Source organism: Diabrotica virgifera, chromosome 9, assembly GCF_917563875.1.
Source record: "Diabrotica virgifera virgifera chromosome 9, PGI_DIABVI_V3a".
Taxonomy (NCBI): domain Eukaryota; kingdom Metazoa; phylum Arthropoda; class Insecta; order Coleoptera; family Chrysomelidae; genus Diabrotica; species Diabrotica virgifera.
This window is the reverse complement of record NC_065451.1, coordinates 202,880,921-202,907,713: the sequence shown is the minus strand read 5'-3', so window position 1 is coordinate 202,907,713 and position 26,793 is coordinate 202,880,921. Positions and strand designations below refer to the sequence as shown.

Below are 26,793 nucleotides of genomic sequence, written 5' to 3'. Positions count from 1 at the left end.
AACAATACATCTGCACAAACAGGAGACGTTCATTCATCAGAGGATGACGATGAAATTGTTCAATATGTAGACACTGACGACGATATGGATATGGGTACCTAATGATTAGTTTGCTATTGAGCCTAATTACTTTGCAGAATTGTTCCGTCGTCCTACTTTAGAAGATTATGTCTTAGTTGAATTCAAAATTAGAAGCCAATCAAAATTCTACGTTGGTCGAATCATCAAGATGAAAGATGATAAGGAAGACTACGAGATCAAATTTCTACGATACCGAAAATACAACTTCGTGGAGTCTCCTCTAGATGATATTGCCTTGGTTAATGGTACAGTACAAAGGTAACAGGAACATAACAAGCTAAAAAGAGGCTCAGTTGATATAGCTTTGGATAAAACCAACTTTTGTGTTTCGTTGTGCCCTAGCCTCCCCTATTCGTATGACCTAACTCCTATTTGATTTATATATCCTCAAGTGAAGGGTTCTAATAAATAAAATAGAAATAGTCATCTACCATCTAAATGGTCATCTACCAGTCATTCCTTGATATACAATTGGATAAAATTTAACCTTGAAAAATTCACATATGGAAGAAGATACAACAGTTGAAAACATCTTTACTCATAATTTTTTCTTACGCTATGATACAAGTATCACTGACTTTCCTATTAACACCTTTAGATTTACCTTTTCCCAAACCCCTATAAATATTTATTTGTGGTTCTGAATTTGTAAAAGCATTTATTATATCTTCAATTGCTTCATTTTCACTGTTCTTCTCCTTATCTATTCTATCTTCTACCTGATTCAAAACAACCTCATTGATTTCTGGGGTCTCTTTGGCACGATCGATGATTTTCAACTTAAACTTTAAACCTCCCTTTTCTATTTCAATTTCACGTATTTTCTTCTGCAGCTGGACATATTCACCAGCTATTTCTTTCCTTGAACTTTCAAGCACCAGCTGCAGTTGACTTAGAAGGGTTGAACGTTCTTGTTCCAGGTCTAAAACTTTTACATAAAGATCTTCGTATTCTTGTTTAGACTCGTCATTTATATGTTCATACAGAGTATCAACAACCACTGATTTTTCAGCAGGTAGGTCTTTGGTGTTAGTTGCTGAAGAAATATCATCAATGACGTTTAGCAATTCTGTTTTCTTCTTTTCTAGTTTGTAAATTTTTTGTTGCAACCCATACCGTTGTTCCATTAGAGGTATATTAGCGTTTTCGAGTATAGTATTGTCTAGTTGTAGAATAGTCTTCAGCCAATTTGCATTAGACTCTGGTTGAGTTAATAAAAACTTAAACTCACTATGTTCTAATTTGAGTTGTTGAATGTCCTTAAGAGCATTTTGGAACTCTTTAGAAAGCGATTTTATTACCACTCTCATATCTGCGTTTTCTTTTTCCAATGCTTTTATATTACTTGTAATATCTTCCCTTTCGTACTGTTTTAAGTCGACAAGATCATACTGTAATTTTGCCTTTTCAGCTTCTATGAGCCGAATGGTTTCGTTTAAGAATGTTGTTTCGTCTTTATGAATTTCAGCTCTAGGTACCTGCTTGGTTACTTCAATTGCAGAATCTAACAGATTTTTAAATTGGACATTCTGATTTTCGAGTAAACTAAATCGTTTTTTTAATCTTTCCATCTCCTGTGTGATTTTCATTCTGGTCGTAAGTTCTTAATGAAAGCTACACAATACAAAAATATAAAAAATGTTACACTGATGACATTTGTCAAGTTGCCAAGTACAATGCAACACGATGTGTTATGTAGCTACTATATTATTTTGAGGTTATTTTCAAATATTGATTTAAAACCAATCTTTCCAAGAAGACTTTATTTTATATTATTTATGATCATTTTATATTAGTGAATAGTCTAAAAGTTGAGCCTATAACATTCCTGTACCTCTACAGCATTCCTCTACAGAATGAGATTAAACTTAAAACTTAATAATATGTAACAATAAAACACTGAAAACGTTTGTTTTCTATACTTCCACAAACTTTATTATATCTAAGTGACTACAGCTGTTTCGGCGGAGTGCCTTTCTCAAGTGATATAGTTTACAATGTGTTTGCCTTTTTAAGTCTTCAACTGAAGAGGTTGAGGAGTGGGGAGCTGTTTGTCTCGAGTTGGTCATTCAGAATTATATCTGTATTTTTCAGTTTATTAATTTCCATAGATTCAGATATAAAGAAAAATTCAGAAAAATACAGATATAATTCTGAATGACCAACTCGAGACAAACAGCTCCCCACTCCTCAACCTCTTCAGTTGAAGACTTAAAAAGGCAAACACATTGTAAACTATATCACTTGAGAAAGGCACTCCGCCGAAACAGCTGTAGTCACTTAGATATAATAAAGTTTGTGGAAGTATAGAAAACAAACGTTTTCAGTATTTTATTGTTAGAAAAAATGAACTTCCATCAAGTAACGGTCGAATCCATCAATTAATAATATGTCTTTCTTAAACACGTATCGAATTGTAATAAAATGTATAATTAAAGCCTTGGGAGAACAAATATTAGGTTAAAGAAATGCGAAAGAATAGTAGAGTGAAGGTATTAGAGTAAAGGTAACAGAGAAAAAACGGGCACAGAACATTGTTAATTATAAAAGACAGAGAAGATAGAAAATACTACATAAGATGATGTAAAGATGTCAAAAAAGTAGTTCTGGAGGAAAAGATAAAAAATTAGACAATAAGTGTAAACAAATAAACAAGAAAATAGGTTTTGCAAAGCAAATAAAGCATAGAGAACAGTAAAATTCCTGAGAATGTATAGAAATAATGCTACTGCCAGTACTTACTTTTGTGTTTAATTGCTTTGTGAGGGTCGAAAAAATTGCCACCCGAATGGAAAATAGCCTACGTATCAAACAAAAGAGAAGAGAAAAAAGAGAGAGAATAAACAACCAAGTTATGGAATAGGAGGAGATAAAAAAAGAAAATATTATAGCAAATAGCGTTTACAAGTTACAAATACAGAAACGTCCAATTTTATTATTCTTCTTCATGTGCCTCTTGCTTCATGGCCCATTTTACTATGTCTGCAGCAGTTTTAAAGAATTCAACTTTTGTTTTTCCACTCCACTGTTTAAATTTTTCAACCAGGACATACGTCGTCTTCCTGGTCCACTTTTTCCTTATACTTTTCCTTGTATAACCAATCGCATCAACTCATAGTTTTCATTTCTTAGCTCATTTTTACTTCCTTCATAGTGTTGAGTATTTATCTCTTCTATAACACTACATCTAAAAGCTGACAAGTCTTTTTTCAGCTGCGTCCGTAATAATTTTATTGTCCTGGCTTCAACTCCATATAAAAGGACAGAGAATACGTAACATCTCATTACTCTGGTTCTAATTTATATTCCCAGTTTTCCATTGTATAATACTGATTTCATCTTATTAAAGCGCTTCTGGCCATCTCAATGTGTCGTTTTATTTCAAGGCTGCGGTCCCATTGTTCATTTAGCTCACATTCCAAGTAATTGTATTTGGGTACTTTCTAGAAAGATTTTTCTCGTAGATTGTTTAATCCTATTCTTATACCGCATTTACACTCAGTCCTGTTGTACAGGGAATTGGGCAGGGAAGTGGGCAGCGTGAATGTGTAAATAGCTCACTCGCGCTGCTGTTGCTCATGCTATTGCCATTGCACGGCGCTCCCTCAAAAGTCGGTGTTCGTGATGGAAGTCAAAGGACTGGCAGCGCGAGCGCGAGTAAGCATTCACATTCAACTACTCTCTCTCTCTCTCACTTGCCGCCGGCAAAACATTCCATTCTTGAGAGTCGTTCGGTCACTCGCGTCGATATCGTATTTCGGGCAATATTTCCGACAACGGCAGCAGCAGTGGCAATGGCTGAGTATAAATCCGGCATTACTGACAATCAGTATACTGCGTAGTGCGATCAACCAAAATTTGCAACCCTTCTCTTCTATGCGCAAGTAGTTTATCATCTGTATATCTGAGAATATTTACTAGTGTTCCGTTAATTAATATGCCTTTATTGCTGTCGTCCAGTGGCTCTTTAAACATCTCTTCTGAGCACATATTAAAAAATAGAGGGGATAGTAGGTACACATTATTTTCGTACTCCTCTTCTTATTGAAATCTCTTAAGATTTTTGTTGGTCTACTCAAATTATGGATTTCTGATATCAGTATAAATTTTTAATGATTCTCACATCCTGATCATCTATTTCTGTGTTCCGTAATATTTTTGCAAGCCTTCTATGTTTTACTTTGTCGAAGGCTTTCTCAGAGTCAACCAGCTATATGAATACGTTACAGTTGACATCTCGACACCGTTCTAAGAGTATTTGTATAGTAAACAATTCCTCTCTAGTACCAAAGCCTTTTCTAAATGCCAGTTGGTTTCCTCTTATGTTATCGTCTAGTTTTTTTTCTATAATACTATATTAGTTCCATCCTACAGCCCAAACCGGGCCTCGGCCTTCTTCACCAAACTTCTTCAATCATTTCAATTTACTGCTGTTCTTTCCATGAACGCGTTTTTAGGAGGTTTTTGGCATCCTCATCTACTTTGTCTTCCCATCTCTTTTTCGGTCTTCCAACAGGTCTTTTTCCTTGCCTTATTGCATTTAGCAATTTTCTGGGGATTCTATTCTCATCAGGCACGTAGCCAAGGGAGGGGTCCATGAGGTCCGGACCCCTCCCAAAACTGCCTCTGTTTTGGTACCAAGGCAGCAAGTTTAGCCCCAAGTTGTTATTATGATTTGTGAAAAAGTGAACGAAATTATTATTATTATTTTGTATTAGGATTATTTCTGTATTGATTCAGTGTACGGATCAACTTATTATTCAATAGAATATCCAATATATCTAAATATAAATATATCTAATTTAACACTCAGATTTACCAAAAACGAAAGAATTCTATTAGAATTTCAAATTCTTTTACCTGAATTTGCCTCTACAGAAAAAGCAAAATTGCTAGAAAATTTGTCTCCCCATTATAGTCTAAGATCCGAATAGGAGGTCAAAATGTATCCATCTGCTTGCCGGATGAAACATTTTTTTATTAAATTTCATACGTAGACAAATATTTCTAGCATGGGTTGCCTATCAAAATCGTGTCATAGCTTTCCTTAAGGGGGGCCGAAGTGGTTGAAATCAATATTCCAACATAGCTTTCCTTAAGGGGGGCCGAAGTGGTTGAAATCAATATTCCAAACACATTTTTTTTAAAGTTTGGTAGAATTATTTTCATAGATGTCTTTTTTTTTTGTTTAACAATAATAAATATGTTGATTTTTACCATTTTTTGCAAAAAAAAATTCAGTTTTGACTTCTGAGTGATACCAAATTTCAGATATTCAAAATTATCAGATTTCAAAAAGTCGATAAAACTAAAAAAAACTCGACAGAGTTTATTACCTCGAAAAACTCATAAGCTAATAAAATATTTTTGAATTTTTTCTTTACCATGATCTAATGAAGAGTTCTGATGTCCACCGCAAAATTCATTATATTTTGAGGTGTCTTCAAAAATTTGCCACCATTGGTTTATTTTTCAATATTTTCCCTTGAATTTTTTCTTGAATAATCTATGAATTATACTTAATGTTATTTTATGACTTTTAATATGAATTATTAATTATATTTGATTTAATAGAACAGTTCTATCATACTTTCAAAAAAAAATGTGCTTGAAATATTTATTTCAACCCCTACGGCTCCCCCTTAAGGATAGCTATGACACGATGTTGATAGGCAACCCATGCTAGAAATATTTGTCTATGCATGAAATTTAATAAAAAAAAATGTTTTATCCGGGAAACAGATGGGTGCAAATTGACCTATATTCGGATCTAGGACTATAAATAGTATAGTATAGTTGATCCAAAAGATGGCATAACCCAGACATCCAAAGTGAAAGTTATCCTTCAACACCAAATTGTTCCATATGGTCCACACAATGTCCAGAAAAAAGTCACACCATTTTGAGCGTCGGGTTTGGGGGGGAGAGGGGGGATAAATCGGTAAATTCGTAGTTTTTTAAGTTTTTCGCCAATATTTCTAAAACTATGCGGTTTAGCATGAACAACCCTCTATACAAAATTGTTCTACATTAAATTTGAAATAAAAAAGGCCCTATGCATAATCTTTCTAAAATGAATGGTTCCAAAGTTACGGAGGTAGTATAGTATAACTGGTCCAAAAAAAGGCCTAACCCAAACATCCAAAGTAAAAGTTTTCTTCCATCACCAAAATGTTCTATATGGTCCACATATTGTTCAGTAAAAAGTTACACCCTTTTGAGCGTCCTGTTTGGGAGGGAGATGGGAGAGAAGCCGGTAAAATAGTAGTTTTTTTATGTTTTTCGTCAATATTTCTAAAACTATGCTTTAGCGTAAACAATGTTATATACAAAAATGTTCTACATAAAATTTAAAACAAAAAATGTTCTATACATAATTGTTATAAAATCAACGGTTCCAGAGTTACGGAGGGTGAAAAGTCGAGGTGTTTGATACTTTTTATATTTTTTGGGCAATATTTATGATATAACTATACCAAAAACCCAGACATCCAAAGTGAAAGTTATCCTCCAACACCAAATTGTTCTATATGGTCCACATAATGTTCAGAAAAAAGTCACACCATTTTGAGCGTCGGGTTTGGGGGGGAGAGGGGGGAGAAATCGGTAAATATAAAAAGTATCGAAAACCTCCAATTTTCACCCTCCGTAACTCTGAAACCGTTGATTTTATAACAATTATGTATAAACCTTTTTTGTTTTAAATTTTATGTAGAACATTTTTCTATAGAACATTCCTTACGCTAAAGCATAATTTTAGAAATATTGACGAAAAACTTAAAAAAACTACTAATTTATCGATTTCTCCCCCATCTCCCCCTCAAACCGGACGCTCAAAATGGTGTAACTTTTTACTGAACAATATGTGGACCATATAGAACAATTTGGTGTTGAAGGAAAACTTTTACTTTGGATGTCTGGGTTAGGCCTTTTTTTGGACCAATTATACTATACTACCTCCGTAACTTTGGAACCGTTCATTTTAGAAGGGTTATGCATAGGGCCTTTTTTATTTCAAATTTAATGTAGAACAATTTTGTGTAGAGGGTTGTTCATGCTAAACCGCTTAGTTTTAGAAATATTGACGAAAAACGTAAAAAACTACGAATTTGCAGATTTCTCCCCTCTCTCCCCCCCAAACCCGACGCTCAAAATGGTGTGACTTTTTTCTGAACATTATGTGGACCATATAGAACAATTTGGTGTTGGAGGATAACTTTCACTTTGGATGTCTGGGTTTGGGTCTAACTATACCATACTAAAATGGAAATTAAACAAAAAGCACGTAAAAACAACGACTAAAAAATATGATAGTGCAGTCACTGAAGGTTTTCACCTGTGATTTCCTTGAACCTCCATCGATTTTGATGAAAATGAGTGAGTAGTTAGAGGATACCTCAAGAAACAAAAATGACATGGTGCCAACTTGCGATTTTACCCTGGGGATGGATGCCACTCCTTCTCAGGGGTGAAAATTATTTTATCGCTAACCGTTACTAAAGTCATTCATTATTGTATTCATTTAAAAGACACCTCAAAATATAATGAATTTTGCGGTGAACATCAGAACTTATCAATGAATCATGGCTAACAAAAAATTCAAAAAGTTTTTATTATGAGTTTCTCGAGGTAACGCTGTCAAGTTTTTTTAGTTTTATCTAATTTTGACTTTTTGATACCACTCAGAATTCAAAACAACGATTTTTTTTTGTAAAAAAGAGTGAAAATTAACATATTTATTATTGTTAAACAAAAAATAAGCATACAACAAAAAATATCTCGACAGCTTTACCTCAAGGAATGTCTAAAGAAAATATATACAAAATTCCTGGTGGGTCGGTCAAGTAGTTTTTGAGGTACAATGTCTACAGCCTTTGAAAAAATGAGTTTTGAGGGAAACGAGTTTAAAGTATTGTCAACTTTTATTTTCAATTTCTTTTTTGTCTTTCAAATCGTAGAATGATGCACACCGGAATATCTTTTTGAATCGTGGAGTAATTTACAAAAGAAAATAAAAACAGCTGTTGACCGTTGTTCACTACGTTCAAGCGTGCTGGCGCGAACCTGGCTACTGCAAATCGAATCGAAGCTAGGGCTTTTTAACACTATCTCACTACCTCCCTACCTTCGACTCGTTTTATAGCAAGTTCGTGCCAACGCGCCTGAACGTAGTGAGAAACGTTCAACAGCTGTTCTTATTTTCTTTTGTAAACTACTCCGCGATTTAAAAACATATTGCGGTGTGCGTCACTTTACCATTTGACAGACAAAAAAGAAATTGAAAATAAAAGTTGACAATACTTTAAACGCGTTTTTCTCAAAACTGCTTTTTTCAGACTGTAGACATTGAAACTCAAAAACTACTTGGAACTCACCTGGAATTTTGTATATATTTTCTTTAGCCATTTCCTGAGGTAACGCTGTCAAAATATTTTTGTTTTATGCTTATTTTTTGTTTAACAATAATAAATATGTTGATTTTTACCTTTTTGAAAAAAAATTCGCCGCTTTGACGCTGGTAATATCAAAAATTCAAAAGTCGATAAAACTAAAAAACTCGACAGAGTTATCTCGAAAAACTCATAAGCTAATAAAATCGTGATCAACCAGTTCTAACATTGATGATGATATGTTATATGTATATCAAAAATATTCTGTGATTGATGTAGCCCATAAAGGGATTTTAATAAATTTTATACCTTTTATAAAGGATTTTTCAATCATTTTTTTTTTAATTTGAGTTGTGTTTGGACCCCCCTCAAGCACATTTCCTGGCTACGTGCCTGATTCTCATGCATGCGCGGACCACGTGCCATGTCCATCGTAATCTCTGGAGTTTATTCTATTGTGCTATTGTTGGTTCGCTATATTGTTCGCATATTTCTGTAATACCTACTTTATTGGGCCCAGTATCCTACGTAATATTTTTCTTTCTTCTTCTTCTTTACGTGCCATCTTCGCGACGAAGGTTGGCAATCATCATTGCTATTCTCACTTTTGACACTACAGCCCGAAAGAGTTAAGTTGAGCTACATCCAAACCATTCTTTGAGATTTCTCAACCAGGACATAATTTTTCTCCTACCTATACTGCGCCTTCCTTGAATCTTTCCCTGCATAAATAATTTTAGGAGTTCATATCTGTCACCACGTGTTATATGACCCAAGTATTGAAGTTTTCTTATTTTGATGGAATCCAGTATCTCCTTGCTGTTCTCTATTCTTCTAAGTACTTCTTCATTGGTTATTCTCTTTGTCCAGGAGATTCTCAGCATTCTTCGATACGTCCACATCTCAAATGCTTCCAATCTATTGAGGCATTGTTTATTGAGAGTCCATGTCTCCACACCATACAAAAGAACAGAAAATACATAACATTTTAGTGCTCGCTTTCTAAGATTTAGGCTGAGGTCTCTACTACATAATATTTGTTTTATATTAGTGAATGCACTTCTAGCCTTTTCTATTCTAATTCAGATTTCTTTGGTATAATCGTTTGTTTCACTAATGTTTGTCCCTAAATAGTTATAATTCTGAACTCGTTCTATCGTTTTATTATTTACGTGTAGATTTATGTTTCTAATATTTTTCTTTGATATAACCATGAATTTCGTTTTCTTTATGTTTAGTGACAGACCAAATTCTTCACTTGTTGCAACAACCGTATCTAAAATTCTTTGTAGATCTGTAATAGTTTCTGCTATTAGTATTGTGTCATCGGCGTATCTAATTTCACATATGGGTAGGCCATTTATTTTTATGCCTGCTACTTCATCTTCTAATGCTTTTTTGAATATTTCTTCGGAGTATGCTTTAAACAGTGATGGCGACAAGACACAGCCCTGTCTAACGCCTCTTTTCTTTTGATTTTTATTTTATTGGTGTTTAATTTTTTTTTAAAAACTAGTTTTAAAAAGTTTTAAAAAACTAATTTTTCTTTCAAACAATGTCTAATGCATTGGCAGACTTCTGTGGCACAACCCATGTTTCTGATTATTATTTATAGACCAGGAGTTTTGTTGTCCAGTGTACGTCTCGCAATTAGAATACGTGGCCCATCGCAAAATAGGCTTTATTTATCAGCATAAGCCTTCTATTTATTTCCGGTTCTTCTTCATTATTTGCGACTAGGTTCATTCCTGTATATTGCGTTCCTTCTGACAAACTATCTTAGTTAAACCCTTTTTATTTGTTATACATGCAGAAATTGATCAACATCCCGTAATAAATTCCCGCTTCAGCATTATATCATTTTATTCTTGAAACGCGGAATAAGGAAACCATCTCACTACTAGAGTAAATCTGTATAAGCCGAAACTGATACCTAGGAGACTATCATAAATTATCCTCGGCTATAAATTGAAGAAAACGACAGCACAAGGCTGACCTACCTTTTGCAACTTCACTCACCAGAGAAGTATTTAAAAGGTAATCCAACAAAAATGCTCAGAGCGAAATTCATCAATATTTATATATTGTGTTTGAAATTATTATAATCATTGGTGTCGATGGAATTTCTTTAATTTAATATTATTATAGATTTTCAAATTGTATATTTTCAAAAATAGCATCTTCTTTTGATTCAAGAATTTTGCACAAAATGTGGTTAATATGTATATTCGGAACAACGAATTGCTGTCTTTTTCTATAAAAAAACGTTTGTTATTTTATAGAAAAAGACAGCAAATACAAAATAAGTGATTGATGTGATCGTTAATGGGTAATCTTTCATTTTTCCGACTGTATATAAATATGTTTGATAAAGAATGTTGTATAATAATATTGTAATGTTTATTTTAATTTATTTAAAGTCTTCTAACACTAACACTAAAATACAATTAATTTATAACATTTGTTTTGTTACACCAAAAAGTTCAGGATCTTATTGAACATTTCTACACTCACCGGCACGAAAAACGGGCACTCCAAAAAATGGGTCGTATTGATGTCTCATATCTCCTAAATCTGTTGTCCGATTTGAATAATTGTTTCAATATTGTATAGCCTTCTTCTTTAGCAATATCTTTGTAGTAATATTGTTGCTAGGCATGTAAATTTTCATTGCATACCGGGTGTACCAATCAAACTGGGTTTTTTTTCTCAATTTTCACAACACCCTGTGGAATATTCTACCCTTTATAAAATATTGAAATTAAAACTTAACTATAGCCCCAGGTTTTCTTACCATTATGTTTTTTTATTCATTCGCTTATGTTGGATAATAAAAAAGTTAGGGACTTTAACAACTAGATATTATGTTCTTTATTAATACAGGGTGTTTCTAAATAAGTGCGACAAACTTTGAGGGGTAATTCTGCATGAAAAAATAATGACCGTTTGCTTGATAAACATATGTCCGCAAATGCTTCGTTTTAGAGATACGGGATGTTGAATTTTTTCTTACAAACTGACGATTTATTTATTGCTCTAAAACCGGTTGAAATATGCAAATGAAATTTGGTAGGTTTTAAGAGGTAGTTATTGCGCGTTTTTTGACATACAACTTAAAATTTTATATTCACCATTGGCGTGCATGCGGGTAATATGATATGGTAATATGACCCGTAAGCACGCCAATGGTGAATATAAAAAATTCTTAATTGTATGTGAAAAAATGCGCAATATCTACCACTTAAAACCTACCAAATTTCATTTGCATATCGCAACCGGTTTTAGAGCAATAAATAAGTAAATCGTCAGTTTGTAAGAAAAATTCAACATCCCGTATCTCGGAAACGAAGCATTTGGGGACGTAGGTTTATAAAGCAAAGGGTCATTAATTTTTAACGCAAAATTACCCCTTAAAGTTTGTCGCACTTATTTAGAAACACTCTGTATTGATAAAGAACATGGCTAGTTGTTAAAGTCCCTAACTTTTTTATTATCCAACATAAGCAAGTGAATAGAAAAACAGAATGTTAAGAAAACCTGGGGCTATAGTTGGGTTTGAATTTCAATATGCTATAAAGGCTAGAATATGCCACAGGGTGTTGTGAAAATTGAGAAAAATACTCAGTTTGATTGATACACCCGGTATACAATGAAAATTTACCTGTCTAGCAACAATATTATTACAGCGATCTTGCTAAAGAATAAGGGCTATAACATATTGAAACAATTATTTAAATCAGACAACAGGTTTAGGAGATACGAGACATCAAAAATGGCCCATTTTTGGGGTGCCCGTTTTTCGTGCCGGTGAGTGTATAAGACTATAGAAATCCCTAGAAATCAAATGTAGGATAGAGAAAGCAAGATATGCATTTCAAAAAATTACTAAGCTATTCAAATGTCATGATTTATCAATACTCATAAAAAGCAGGTTATTACGATGTTATATTTTTCCTATACTATTGTACGGAGTTGAGTCGTGGACTCTCACAGACGCCACCTGTAAAAAATTGAGGCTTTCGAAATGTGGCTTTATCGTCGAATCCTGAAGATATCTTATACCGATTACGTTACTAATCAGTTATTTACTAATGTTTGTGCTGAGAATGCAAAAAGAAAAAGAGCTGTTAACCAAAATAAAAACAGCCAAAATCGAATACCTCGGTAACATCATGAGGAACAGCGAAAGATATGGACTGCTGCAACTGGTCTTGCAGGGAAAAGTAGAGGGAAAGCGAGGACCAGAAAGGCGAAGGATTTCCTGGCTGAAAAATCTACGTACGTGTTTTAACACAACAACCACAAATATTTTCAGAGCAGTAGTGTGTAAAGTACAGATTGCCATGATGGTCCAACATCCGAAACTGATAGACACTACAAGAAGAAGAAGATAAGACTATGCAAAAAGCGGTAGATAGAAGGAGTATGAATCATATCTTTCACGTTGAGCTATCTGCGTAATATTTGGCACAACACGGCCTAAATTGAGGGGACAAGAAATGCGCATAAACCATTTATCCAAGGAAGAAAAATGCGCATCTGGATAAAGTGATCCCTGTTTGTATGTATCCACGCAGAAACGTCCATTTTATGCCTCTTATGTCGGAGTCTAATTTTAAAAGAACATAGTCTACAGCTATGTTAAAAAGAAACGGAGAAAGCACGCATCCCTGTCTGACTCCAGTGAGTACGTTAAATTCGTCACTGTTAATCCCATTGTTTGTCACTCTGTATTTCGCTTCAGTATACAGTGATTTTATAATGAAAATCATTTATTGCGGGATATTTCTTAGCTCTAAAATTTTCCATATAGCAGCATAAGATAAGCCTGTCAAAATCGACAAAAACCGTGTATAAGAGTGTGTTCACCATTCAACCGTGTGTTCCATTATTGCCCTCACAGTGACTTTATAATGGAAATCATTTATTGCGGGATGTTTCTTAGCTCTAAAATTTTCCATATAGCAGCATAACATAAGCCTGTCAAAATCGACAAAAACCGTGTATAGGAGTGTGTTCACCATTCAACCGTGTTTTCCATTATTACCCTCACAGTGACTTTATAATGGAAATCATTTATTGCGGGATGTTTCTTAGCTCTAAAATTTTCCATATAGCAACATAAGATAAGCCTGTCAAAATCGACAAAAACCGTGTATAGGAGTGTGTTCACCATTCAACCGTGTGTTCCATTATTACCCTCACAGTGACTTTATAATGAAAATAATTTATTGCGGGATGTTTCTTAGCTCTAAAATTTTCCATATAGCAGCATAAGCTAAGCCTGTCAAAATCGACAAAAACCGTGTATAGGAGTGTGTTCACCATTCAACCGTGTGTTCCATTATTGCCCTCACAGTGACTTTATAATGGAAATCATTTATTGCGGGATGTTTCCTAGCTCTAAAATTTTCCATATAGCAACATAAGATAAGCCTGTCAAAATCGACAAAAACCGTGTATAGGAGTGTGTTCACCATTCAACCGTGTGTTCCATTATTACCCTCACAGTGACTTTATAATGGAAATCATTTATTGCGGGATGTTTCTTAGCTCTAAAATTTTCCATATAGCAACATAAGATAAGCCTGTCAAAATCGACAAAAACCGTGTATAGGAGTGTGTTCACCATTCAACCGTGTGTTCCAGTATTACCCTCACAGTGACTTTATAATGGAAATCATTTATTGCGGGATGTTTCTTAGCTCTAAAATTTTCCATATAGCAACATAAGATAAGCCTGTCAAAATCGACAAAAATCGCGTATAGGAGTGTGTTCACCATTCAACCTTGTGTTCCATTATTACCCTCACAGTGACTTTATAATGGAAATCATTTATTGCGGGATGTTTCTTAGCTCTAAAATTTTCCATATAGCAACATAAGATAAGCCTGTCAAAATCGACAAAAGTCGCGTATAGGAGTGTGTTCACCATTCAACCTTGTATTCCATTATTACCCTCACAGTGACTTTATAATGAAAATAATTTATTGCGGGATGTTTCTTAGCTCTAAAATTTTCCATATAGCAGCATAAGATAAGCCTGTCAAAATCGACGAAAACCGTGTATAGGAGTGTGTTCACCATTCAACCGTGTGTTCCATTATTGCCCTCACAGTGACTTTATAATGGAAATCATTTATTGCGGGATGTTTCTTAGCTCTAAAATTTTCCATATAGCAGCATAACATAAGCCTGTCAAAATCGACAAAAACCGTGTATAGGAGTGTGTTCACCATTCAACCGTGTTTTCCATTATTACCCTCACAGTGACTTTATAATGGAAATCATTTATTGCGGGATGTTTCTTAGATCTAAAATTTTCCATATAGCAGCATAAGATAAGCCTGTCAAAATCGACAAAAACCGTGTATAGGAGTGTGTTCACCATTCAACCGTGTGTTCCATTATTACCCTCACAGTGACTTTATAATGGAAATCATTTATTGCGGGATGTTTCTTAGCACTAAAATTTTCCATATAGCAGCATAAGATAAGCCTGTCAAAATCGACAAAAACCGTGTATAGGAGTGTGTTCACCATTCAACCGTGTGTTCCATTATTACCCTCACAGTATTAATGTGGTCTGTGCAGGAAGATTCTGGTTTGAAGCCTGCTTGATTAACTCGAAATTCAACTTTTTTTGTTAATCTTTTGAGTATGATGGTAGTGAAAATTATATTTATGGCGGTAAGCAAGGTTATTCCTCTCCAATAATTTTTGCACAGTGTGGGGTTGCCCTTTTTCGGAGGCTTGATAATGTTACCTTGTTCCAACCCGCTGGAATGCAGTTTGTTTCCTACACCTCTCGGATTGTGGAAAGGAAAATTTCAGCAGTTAGATGCAGATCAGTTGTTAGTATTTCGGCGGCAATATTATCGATACCCGGGGACTTGTTCTTTCTCAAAAATTTAAATATGGTAAACAATAAATATATTTACCCATTGATTTTAAACATACCTACGTTTATGGTACTATATATTTCACTATTTTTCTTATTATCATATAAGTCAGGTTTTCACCTTCACTATTATTCAAAATGGCGTCAGCGAAGTAGATCGATTATAAAAATCGGAATTATCTGTGAAATAGAGAATATTGCCTATTATGGCAAGAAAGCTATTGATTTTGCCGAGGGGCTTTTTAACAGAATACTTATGATATTTCAGATAACGTAATTAGTCGATTGGAATACCGCAGGTGTCAGAAGGTATTTTAATCGATTTCAAAACAGATAATTAAGATCTCAGGTATTATATTATTGGTCAAAACATGTTATTACTATCATTGTGAATCATATGTAACTGCCTTGGTTTAACGTGGCCTATACGTATTTTTGCGTTCGTGCAAAAAAGAAAAAAATGTATAGTGCAGTGAGTGAGGGTATTTGGCTCCGAATTCCATCCTACTGCATCAATTTACTTGATATGTTCACTGTAAGTGGGGAAAATTTCAAGAAACAAAGTCTATATACCTAGAGATGCATCAAGTCAAACTAGTTTGATTTTATTCAACAAACTTGACTTGACTTGAAAACCAAACTTTTTTTATTTTATAAATAAGTTTTACTTGACTTGATTTCAATATTTTTAGGTTTGACTTGAAATCAAACTTCTTCAAACAGTTTGAAGTTTGAATGTCATATTGCGCAACGTGTTTATTTCCAATTCTAATTGAGAGCGTACCGACTTTTATTTTGACTTACTTGGATAGGTCTGAATCTGCTACTCCGCAAAAGTTCATATTATTAAGAATATTATTTTATATTTCATATTATTTTATATGCTTGGCTTGTTTATTACGTTTCGTTTGAATATTCTTCGGCTCAGAATAAGTACCAAATAAATTGAGTCTGATTTTGAAGGTATTCCCAGTGCAAAAATTAAGAGAAAAATCTGCATACTTGTATGTATTATGTAAAAATAAAGAACAGCGTTATAAAATGACAAATAGTGAACTAATTCTTTAAGACGACATTGCAAAGTCGCAAAAAATTCATTAAACCTACTCTATCAAAAATATAATATTTTGTTGTTCCTTCATAAATTTTTGTTAAAGGGACCGTTCAAGTATTATGAAACGCAATTTTTGAAGCTCTTACAACCTCTTTATCCCATCTATATATTTTCATATTTTGTTGTGAAGAAAGGTCCGGCTACTTATTGCAAGCACGTGTTACTGTGCTTGATCTGGCTAATAAAATAAAAATTTTAAGATTTTTTCACTTGAATACTATTGTCCTATTGTAACATGAGCGGGGCGTGAGGGGGCAGTATAATACAATCCAGGGGTTCTATGTAAAATATAAACGAAAGTTGAAAAGGTGGGAGATTGTGATTCCGTAGTTTTTTTTTATTTAAGGTAAAAAACAGTGTTACGTAACGCGCTGTTCTAACCCCCTCCCCCATCCCGTATAACGCGCCGTAACGTTTTACATGGCCCCTCTCCCCCAACTTGCGTTACGTAATACTTGAAAGCTTCCAAAGTAGATTAAATTACACTTGGTATGATAAAAAATCTCTCTAACAAATTCTTTGTTTTAATCTAGTAACACTCAAATATAAAAAACTTATATCGATAAAACGAAACTTGCCAGCAAGCAATTCTAAGCATACACGATTCATTTTCAAAAAATTTACCCTATTTTGATTACAATCGTTTCCTGTATCAAGATACTTTTATGTGGCACTCATTGTATTATTAATTTTCTTATCTTAATTGGCAACTAACATATCAATCTCGCCAAAACAGTATATCTACTAAATAAATTATTTTTAAAACTCTTTCAAACTAGTTTGACAAACAGTTTGAATTTTCAAACCTGTACGATTGACCAGTTTTGACTTGAATTATTTGTCAGAAGGATTGACTTGAGTTTGACTTGAAATTAAGTCAAACTCAAATCAAGTTCAAACATTCAAGTCAAACTTGTGCAACTCTATATATACCCTACCTACATCATATGGTGTTTTTATCTTGGGTGTTGTTCCCACCCCTTCTCGGGGGTGGAAAATTTTTTGGTCAAAATAACCATGTAAGTAGCTAGAGAACCTAATTCTAAGCAAAAAACTGTTCTATATATTTTTTTAAAACTCCATACTTTTTGAGTTATTTGTGGTTTAAAATTTGCCATTTTCATTAAAAAATAGCACCTTTTCGGACAGTTTTTTGCGAATACCTTAAAAGTTATGCATCTAAAGAAAAAAACTATATAAAACATTTTTGTAGCTTATGAAAAATCAAAGAGATTCATTTCTTCCTAAATCTTCTAGTTATAATATAAAAAGAAATATAGGAGAGATATATGTAATATAAAAATCAAGATTGAGGTCAAGAGAGGACCTGGAAGCATACGTATGTCCTGGCTAGCCAATCTTAGGAAATGGACTGGTCTAGCGTCAATCCAATCTATTTAGTGCTACTGTGAATGGAATAAGATGGGACAATGTGGTCGCCAACATCTCTAGAAGAAACGCACCTTTAGAAGAAGAAAGATTCCCACGTCACTTATATATATATATATATCTCTATATCTACGAACTGTATTAATTCTTCTTTTCAGTTTTAATTGTATAAATTGATTTAAAATATTGGCCGAATCAATTAACTATATTATATTTTTTATTTGTTTCAGATATCCAGAATCGCGGTTAGCAAAACTTTTTAATGGCAGCATCCCCATAGTTTTGGACTCGCTGAAGCAGCATTATTTCATCGATAGGGACGGTGGAATGTTTAGGCATATTTTAAATTTTATGCGAAATTCCAGGCTTCTCATCCCAGATAATTTCCAGGACCTAGATCTATTATTGGAGGAAGCCAAATATTTTGATATAACACGTACGTTTCAACTTTCACCATAAATGTTACTCACTTGTTTGCTGTCTGCTTTATAATTTATTACATTTTTTTTTTTTTGTCTTGGTAATGTAACGTATTTCGAGAAACAGCCTGTTTTTATATTTATTTATCGACAACAGCGCATGTATTTATAGCTTTATGACAGTCACTTTTGTACCGGATAATACGTTGTTTGAGCTATCGGGTTGTCTGTCCAATATAGCAACCTTCACAGTCTTTTGTGTGTCTTCCTGGTCTACAGCTACTTGTTCTTTTTCCAATTCCATTTCTACTTCTTGTCTTAGTCTCTTCTCAAGTATTATTTTCGTATATATTTTAAAGCATACTGATGATAGACATATGAGCTCTATAGTTATCGCAGTTTACATGTTCTTTTGTTGTATATTGGCACGATGACATTGTTCTGCCAGTCTTTAGGGATTGTTTGTTTCTCCCACGCCTCTTTAGACATTTTCGATAACCATTTTATTTCTTCTTCTCCCATATATTATACCATTTCCGGTTCAATTTCATCATTTCCACCTGCCTTGCCTATTTTTATGTTTGATAATTCTTATATTATCAAGTATTTTCAAATGGGAAATAAGCCACAACGTTTCGACGCCCAAGTCGGGTGTCGTTGTATTTTGTATTTTGACAACGACACCCGACTTGGGCGTCAAAACGTTAATAAAATCATTTTTTGGTAAAATTGTGGCTTATTTCCCATTTGACAATACTTGATTATAAAAATGCCACAAGAAAATAGCTTCAGAATTCTTATATTACTTTTTTTCTATCAGTTGGTCTGTGCCCATTGAACTGGCAAGTACCTAGCATTTTCGAGCAGGGAAACATGTTGCCCTTTGAGCATGTATTCAAATATATCTAACAACATCGACTTGTAGTCACCATATTTTATTAAAATATAATATGTAAACCATTTATTATGGGGTTACCACTTTAAATAGTATGCTAGTTCCAACTACTAAGCAGGATACACTGAAGATGTTCTGAATTGGAACGAAAACGTTTTGGAATCCATTTGGATGACATTTTAGATACTTTTTAATAAACGATTTTATACCAGTATACAATTTGAAGTTTTTACTTCTGTATGAGTTTTTTAAACTATGGTATACAGCCAACTATTGGGATTTTCCCATTGATTTTACTTTTTTTCTACTTATTGGGTGTAGTTTTATGTTTTCTTTCGCCTTCATATATGACATTGTCTTTATTTCTTCAATATCAATTGTTTTCTCATAATATTCTTTTCATTATTACATAATTAAAAACGTATAATATAATCCATAATTTGCAGCTATGGTAAGACACTTGGAACAGCTCAAAAAAGAAAGGTTAAAAAACGGCTTGGTGTCCCACAAGCCCCAACCGGTTGGAGATGACCCTGGACAATATCCAAAAACCGGTGAGAATCACCGACTGGGCCAAGAAATGTATGAGTGCGTAGCATTGCACGTGAGTCCGGATCTGGGGGAACGCATAATGCTCTCCGGTGGCAGATCGCTTCTCGATGAGGTTTTTCCCGAAACCAACCAGGCGGTGATGGACGCTAGGTCCGGAGTGGCTTGGAATCAGCAAGATGCTCACCATGTTATTAGGTTTGTATACTTTATGTAACACCTTTTTGGCTTTACATCTTCTTCTTCTTCTTCCTTCTTGTATGTAGGCTTTAACGTCTGTTTTTTTCTTCAATATTAGCCTCTTAAATTGTTTAAATTATGGCACCATCTATTTCTTGGTCTGCCAATACTTGTTCGTCCATTTGGTGACTTATCTCGTGCTATTCGTACTATCCTATCCTTTGCCATTCTACTAATCTATTCATTCCACTCCTATTCCCGTTTTGTCACTCAGCTATTATATCTTCTACATTGCATGATCTTCTTATGTTTTCGCTTCTCTCCCTATCCAACAGACTTTTCCCTGATATTCGTCGAAGTATTTTCATCTCTGTTGTTTATCGTAGTCGTCTCGTTTTAGATGTGTCAGGTCTTGTGTCCGCCGTGTATGTCAATATAGGTCTAATTGCTGCTTTATAGATTCATGCTTCTTATGTGTCTTCTCTTAGGTGTTTGTTCCCGCCGTTTTACTTGTTTTTAAGCTTTGTTTTCGTACTTCCTCTTTAACATCTCCATAACTGGTTATATCTATTCCCAGATATCCAAGCCTTATACATTTGGTGTTTTCTGCTGATATTATCATATTGTATTTCTTGGCAGTTGTATTGAAGATATGTGTTAATCTTTGGAGATCGTCTTCTGTCTCAGCGATTAATGCGACGTCGTCTACATAATAACTATAATAAGACTAAGTTTTCACTCTAATGGCATATAAAACAACATAATGCTATTCTACATCCCACCAGAATGAAAACAATGGGAACCTTCTCTGGTTACACCTCCGAGGCTTCTACAATTTGCAAGCCATACGGATACTGAGACTAAGGAAGATGAGGGAATTCTACAATTTACAATTCACGTCCCATCTGCTCAGCGCGGTAAAGTTCCAACGAGAATGGTTCCTTTCATACTCCACACAGAGTAAATGTAAATCAAAAATGAATAACCATTTTCAATTTCGTTGCAAAACGAAAACACTTCTTCTTCTTCTTAAGGTGCCGAGACCGCTTGTCGATCGTTGGCTCTCATGTTGCGCAGCATATTAACAATCATTGTCTTATTTACAGCCGCACGAAATAGTTCAGTGCTAGTTTTCCCAAACCATTGGCGTAGGTTTTTAAGCCAAGAAGTTGTACGGCGGCCCACACTTCTTTTTTCCATTATTTTACCTTGCATGACAAGGTGAAGTATGTCATATTTTTTCTGGGTGACGCATTATATGACCAAAATATTCCAATTTGCGCCTTTTAACCGTGTTCACTACTTCGCAACTTTTATTCAAACGTTGCAAAACCCTTTCGTTTGTGACTCTTTCTACCCAACTGGTCTTCAGAATACGGCGGTAGACCCACATTTCAAATGCTTCTAGGTTTTTTAAAAGCGATTCTGTCAGTGTCCATGCTTGAACCCCGTAAAGTAGTACTAGGAATATATAACATTGGACCATTCTTATGCGAAGTTCCAAATTTAGATCATGACTACACAGGATTTTCTTAAATTTCATAAAACTTGTTCTTGCTTTGGCAATTCTACTTTTTATTTCTGTACTAGGGTTCCAGCTTTCATTAATATGAGTACCCAGATATACAAGATTACTTACTCGTTCAATTGAGTCATTACCGATTGTTACGTTATAGTTATTATTATTTACGGCTGCCTGTTTACTAATAACCATAAACTTTGTTTTTCTTGCGTTGAGTTTGAGTCCATATATCGCGCAGAATGCCACCATTCGATTTAATAACGCTTGAAGATGTTCAATTGATCCAGTCAGCAACAAGGTGTCATCTTCGTATCTGATATTGTTCATAAGCATACCATTAATGAATATTCCCTCTTTTGCGTTTTCCAAGACTTCATTTAAGATTGTTTCAGCGTAAAGATTAAACAACATTGGTGACAATATACAGCCTTGTCGAACTCCGCGCTTGATTATTACTTCTTCAGAGCACTGATTCGCAACCCTAATACATGCAGCCTGGCCCCAATACAAATTTGCGAGTATTCTAATGTCCCTACCGTCCAGACCGGTAGTTTTGAGAATATGTAGCATTTTTTCATGGCGAACTTTATCAAAGGCCTTTTCAAAATCAATCACGCACATGAAAACGTCATGATTTACATCTCTGCATCTTTGAATTAAAACTTGGGTTGCGAATAGTGCATCACGCGTTCCAAGGCCACAACGAAAACCGAATTGAGTACTTGAGATTCTTTCCTCAATTTTTCTATATGTTCTTTGATGAATGATTCTAAGAAACGTTTTCAATACATGACTCAACGAAAACACAGCCGAACCCTATTCCAGTCCAATCAGAGAGTGCCGCAAGCACCCCTACCGGTTTCGAAACTTATTAGTCTCTCATCAGGAGGCACATATGCTGCTCTCCCCGATCCAACCAAAACAAACCCCAGCGTGCAGTCCCGGATTGCAACGAACGAAATGGCATAGATGCCCTAGCGCCAACTGCTATCAAAAAGACTAAGTTTTCACTCTAATGGCATATAAAACAACATAATGCTATTCTACATCCCACCAGAATGAAAACAACTTTGGAACTTTACCGCGCTGAGCAGATGGGACGTGAATTGTAAATTGTAGAATTCCCTCATCTTCCTTAGTCTCAGTATCCGTATGGCTTGCAAATTGTAGAAGCCTCGGAGGTGCAACCAGAGAAGGTTCCCATTGTTTTCATTCTGGTGGGATGTAGAATAGCATTAGGTTGTTTTAGTGAAAACTTAGTCTTTTTGCTAGCAGTTACCGCTAGGGCATCTATGCCATTTCGTTCGTTGCAATCCGGGACTGCACGCTGGGGTTTGTTTTGGTTGGATCGGAGAGAGCAGCATATGTGCCTCCTGATGAGAGACTAATAAGTTTCGAAACCGGTAGGGGTGCTTGCGGCACTCTCTGATTGGACTGGAATAGGGTTCGGCTGTGTTTTCGTTTTGCAACGAAATTGAAAATGGTTATTCATTTTTGAATAACTATAATATTTGGATTTCGCTTTTCCCCATTCTGTAACCATGACCCTATTTCGTCCATTATTATATTAAAGAGCAGTGGGCTTAACGAGTCACCTTGTCTGACTTAGCTTTGTACTGGTATAAACATAAACTGTGTTAGTTTTCCATTTATTTTTGCCTATATTCGATTATGAAAGTAGATGTTTTCAATGGTGTGTATAATATGAATTGGTATATTTCTTCTATACAGTAAATGTAAGATGTCTTCGACTTGGATGCGATAAGATAGAACACTTTCCAGAATTAATTGAAACCTCCTTTTCCAGGTTTCCTTTAAATGGTTATTGCAAACTAAACTCAATGCAAGTGATAACGAGGCTGCTGAACGCAGGCTTTAAGATAGCAGCCAGTAATGGCGGAGGAGTGGAAGGACAGCAATTTTCTGAGTACCTGTTCATCAGAAGAGTACTCCCGGGCTGACAACCTCTAGGAAGGAACTCTGACAATCAGGATGAGAAGCACAACAAAATTTTTTATTTTCGTTAAAAAATAGATCGGATTGTATATTTTGACAGAGAAATCTTTGCGTTGTGGTGTTTGTACAGGGTGTTCTGTTAATGTATATTAATAATTTACCAGAAGAATGCTTGGTAGCTACATTGGGATCAGTTTAATAGTTTGCATAATACTTTTGCAATCCAAGGTCCGAAAAAATATTGCAAATTTGGAAAATGATGCTGGGACAAAAAAAGTCAGTCTGGCAATTTAAATAGTTATAAATCGGTCAACTAGGAGACCCTAGGGAATTTTTTAAAGATAGGCAGTGGGGGTGTCCCCTCGGCAGGCCGAGCAAAAACTGAATCGGCTATCCTCTTATCCGATTTTGATATTTTTTAGATTTAGAAAAAAAAAACAAGAAAAAAATGTTAATTGAAAATTGAAAAAGTCTACTTTTTACTTAAAACTTGTACAGTTGTTTAAAAAATTTCCTAAGCTCTTCTATTCAACATTATTTCAATGATTCAAATTGTATTTGAAACCTTAAATGTCTTTTTATATGTGAATACATTTTCAAGTATTTGAAACTTTTTTTGTTGGCTCTGCATAATTTTGAAAATTATTAAAATTTGTGAAAATGAAAATAATTTTTTTTTCAAAAATTTAGTATTGCAAAAACTACTTTTTCTCAAATAAAGCAATTTTTTCTAATAGTTCCAATTAAATTTTATTTTTGACCAAGCATTTTCCTGAAAAATCATTCACTAAATGTTAATCAATCACCCTGTATGGTTTTAATATTGCTTTAAATATTAACATACAAAAAAATTATTTATTTTCCTTATTTTTATTATTAAATAATGGTGTAACTGTTCACTGTCTTAAGCTGGGATCCGATGGAGTGTGATGTGGCACGCTTCACAAGTTTACGTCGGCAAAGAGAAGTGCAAAATATTCAGGGTGTCCAGAAATTCTACCGACAAACGAAGACAGGAGATTCCTCAAATGTCCTCAATTCCGAAAATGCTTCCTGAGGGAGCTAGAGTTATTTGAAGATTCAGTCTTATTGAAGAAGATTCAGATTCAGAAGAAGCGTCTTATAATTAGTTTTTCTTAAATACAATACAACCTGCCACGCCGTCCGGATCTACCGAAATCTACCGAGAAAGGCAGTCCTGCTGTTGGACAACGCACGAAAACACCCTCTCATCCCGACACAATAGGACTAAAACATGGCAAAATAATGTATTGTAGGATCTATAAAACGTGTCTATCGACGAAAGTTATTGACGGCGTTGATTACTGGAATGTATGAATGAGAAAATGTTAAAGATATATAACAAAAGTGTTCTTGATATCCGGATTTTTTTCATATCCGGATCGGTCTGTCGTCACATTGATCCGGATATGGCAGGTTTTACTATACCTCCAGAACGATTCTATTTAGAAAAACGAAAATTGGTATGCATGTTTATCTTCCAGAGATAAAGAGTAAATCCAGAGAGTTTTGGGTAGGGCAACGGTTATTTTATATCATAACTTTTTTTATATAATTTTTAAGCATTTTGACTCTGAATTATTAATCTGTAAGGTATGCTCGTACTAAAAGGTACTCTTGCTTTAAGTCGATAGGATATACCGTTTTCTAGAAAAATCGATTTGAAATTTATTTTGTGAATTAAAAAAAATAAAAAAAAACTATTTAGAAAAACGAAAACTGGTACGTTTATTTATATTCCAGAGATGAATCGCGTTCTTTAATTGCGAATTTTTATTACCGGCCGTATGCGTCCGTTTTTGGTAGGTCAACGGATATTTTATCGCATAATTTTTTGTTTTTAATATTTAAACATTTTTGACACTAGATTATTAAATTATGTGGTATCGTAGTACCAAAAGTTACTCTTGCTTTAAGTTGGTGAAATACATCGTTTTTTTTTTGAAAAATTTTTTCATTTTTTTTTCAAATTTAAAAACGAAAAATGTTAATTTTGATTTTTCTAGAAAACGGTGTGTCCTACCCACGTAAAGTAAGAGTATCTTTTAGTACAAGATTACCAACCTCTGAATTTAATAATCTAGGCAGCGGTTCTCAATCTGTGGTACATGTACCACCGGTGGTACATATCATTATTTACGGTGGTACACAAAACACACAAAAACTTAAAATAGTAGTTACATAGTAAGTCTTGATTATACAATCTAAAAATATAGAAATATAATAAAAGAAACTTTAGATGGTACATGACTCAAAAAGATTGAGAACCGCTGATCTAGAGTCAAGAATGCTTAAAAGTTAAAGACAAAAAAGTTATGTTATAAAATAACCATAGCTTTACCCAAAACGGACGCCTATGACCGTTACTATAAATTCCCAATGAATGGAATCGATTTACCTCTGGAAGACAAATATGTGTATACATTTTCGTTTTCCTATCTAGAACCGTTCTGGAGGCATTTAAAGAAAAACTAATTACAATACGCCATCTTCAAAGAGCTCTAGCTCCCTTAGGAAGCATATTCGGACTAGGTGAATTGGGTTAAATTGTCTTAAAATTGTGTGAGGAACGTTCTGTCTTTGTTTGTCGGTAAAGTTTCTGGACACCCTATATAATAATGAAAAGAAAAGGGAGCACGGTTGGTACCCCACATTCCTGTGAAATTAATAAATATTTACTTTTTAATAAATTAGGTCGGATCATTTCGATGGAACGTATCTACTCGAGTATCGTGGGTACACCACCAATGTTGGTGGTAGAAATTTTAGAAAGTTGGTTAATTAATACAATAATAAAAATTTCAACACAAGGTGGTTAGACCATTCTATAGTAAAATTACCACGGCACTGACCGTACCAGTGCCTAGCTGAGGACTTAAAGAGGGTATCAGCTTCTGACTTCCGTTGAACCGATCATTTAGCGACAAACGACGGGAGAGCTCACGCCACTCCGCACCGACCATAAATAGAGAGTTTGGTCCTAGCTCAAGGATCGTAAATCACAAATTCTGAGGGAAATAACGCTATTTCACGTTGCAATGATTCCGATCTTCGGATTTTATCATTTTGTATTTCATATTTTCTCGAGGCGTGCCAAGCCACGTGCCGTTGGATACCAGCTTTAAATTTGTACTGAATATTTATTGAGTTGTTTCAGAAAACAATAATTATTGTTGGTATTCTTTTATTCTTGTACATATGATTAATATTGGTACTTGAGCATTTTTATTGATCTCAAACATAGATCGTATTGGCTGTGATCCAACGAAAGTTCTCGAGTTGGGTCGACCACTTCATTGTTGTAATATATTACTTATATGCTGTATTTAATAAAGTATTATTTAAAAAAAAATGCGTATTTTTTCACACAAATCG

At 34.4% G+C, this 26,793-nt stretch overlaps 1 protein-coding gene across 2 annotated transcripts in view; it reads left to right on the top strand.

The window, feature by feature from the left end:
• The window catches only part of LOC114330496 (BTB/POZ domain-containing protein Tiwaz), a 140,217-nt gene extending 113,447 nt beyond the window's left edge, over window positions 1-26,770 (top strand). For both annotated transcript variants that reach the window (XM_028279840.2, XM_028279841.2), the window contains exons 4-6: window positions 18,107-18,312; window positions 19,637-19,937; window positions 23,249-26,770. In XM_028279840.2, coding sequence (XP_028135641.1) covers window positions 18,107-18,312; window positions 19,637-19,937; window positions 23,249-23,402 — 661 coding nt within the window. In that variant the 3' untranslated portion in view covers window positions 23,403-26,770. The remainder of the gene's footprint in view (window positions 1-18,106; window positions 18,313-19,636; window positions 19,938-23,248) is intronic.
• The last annotated feature ends 23 nt before the right edge of the window (window positions 26,771-26,793 follow it).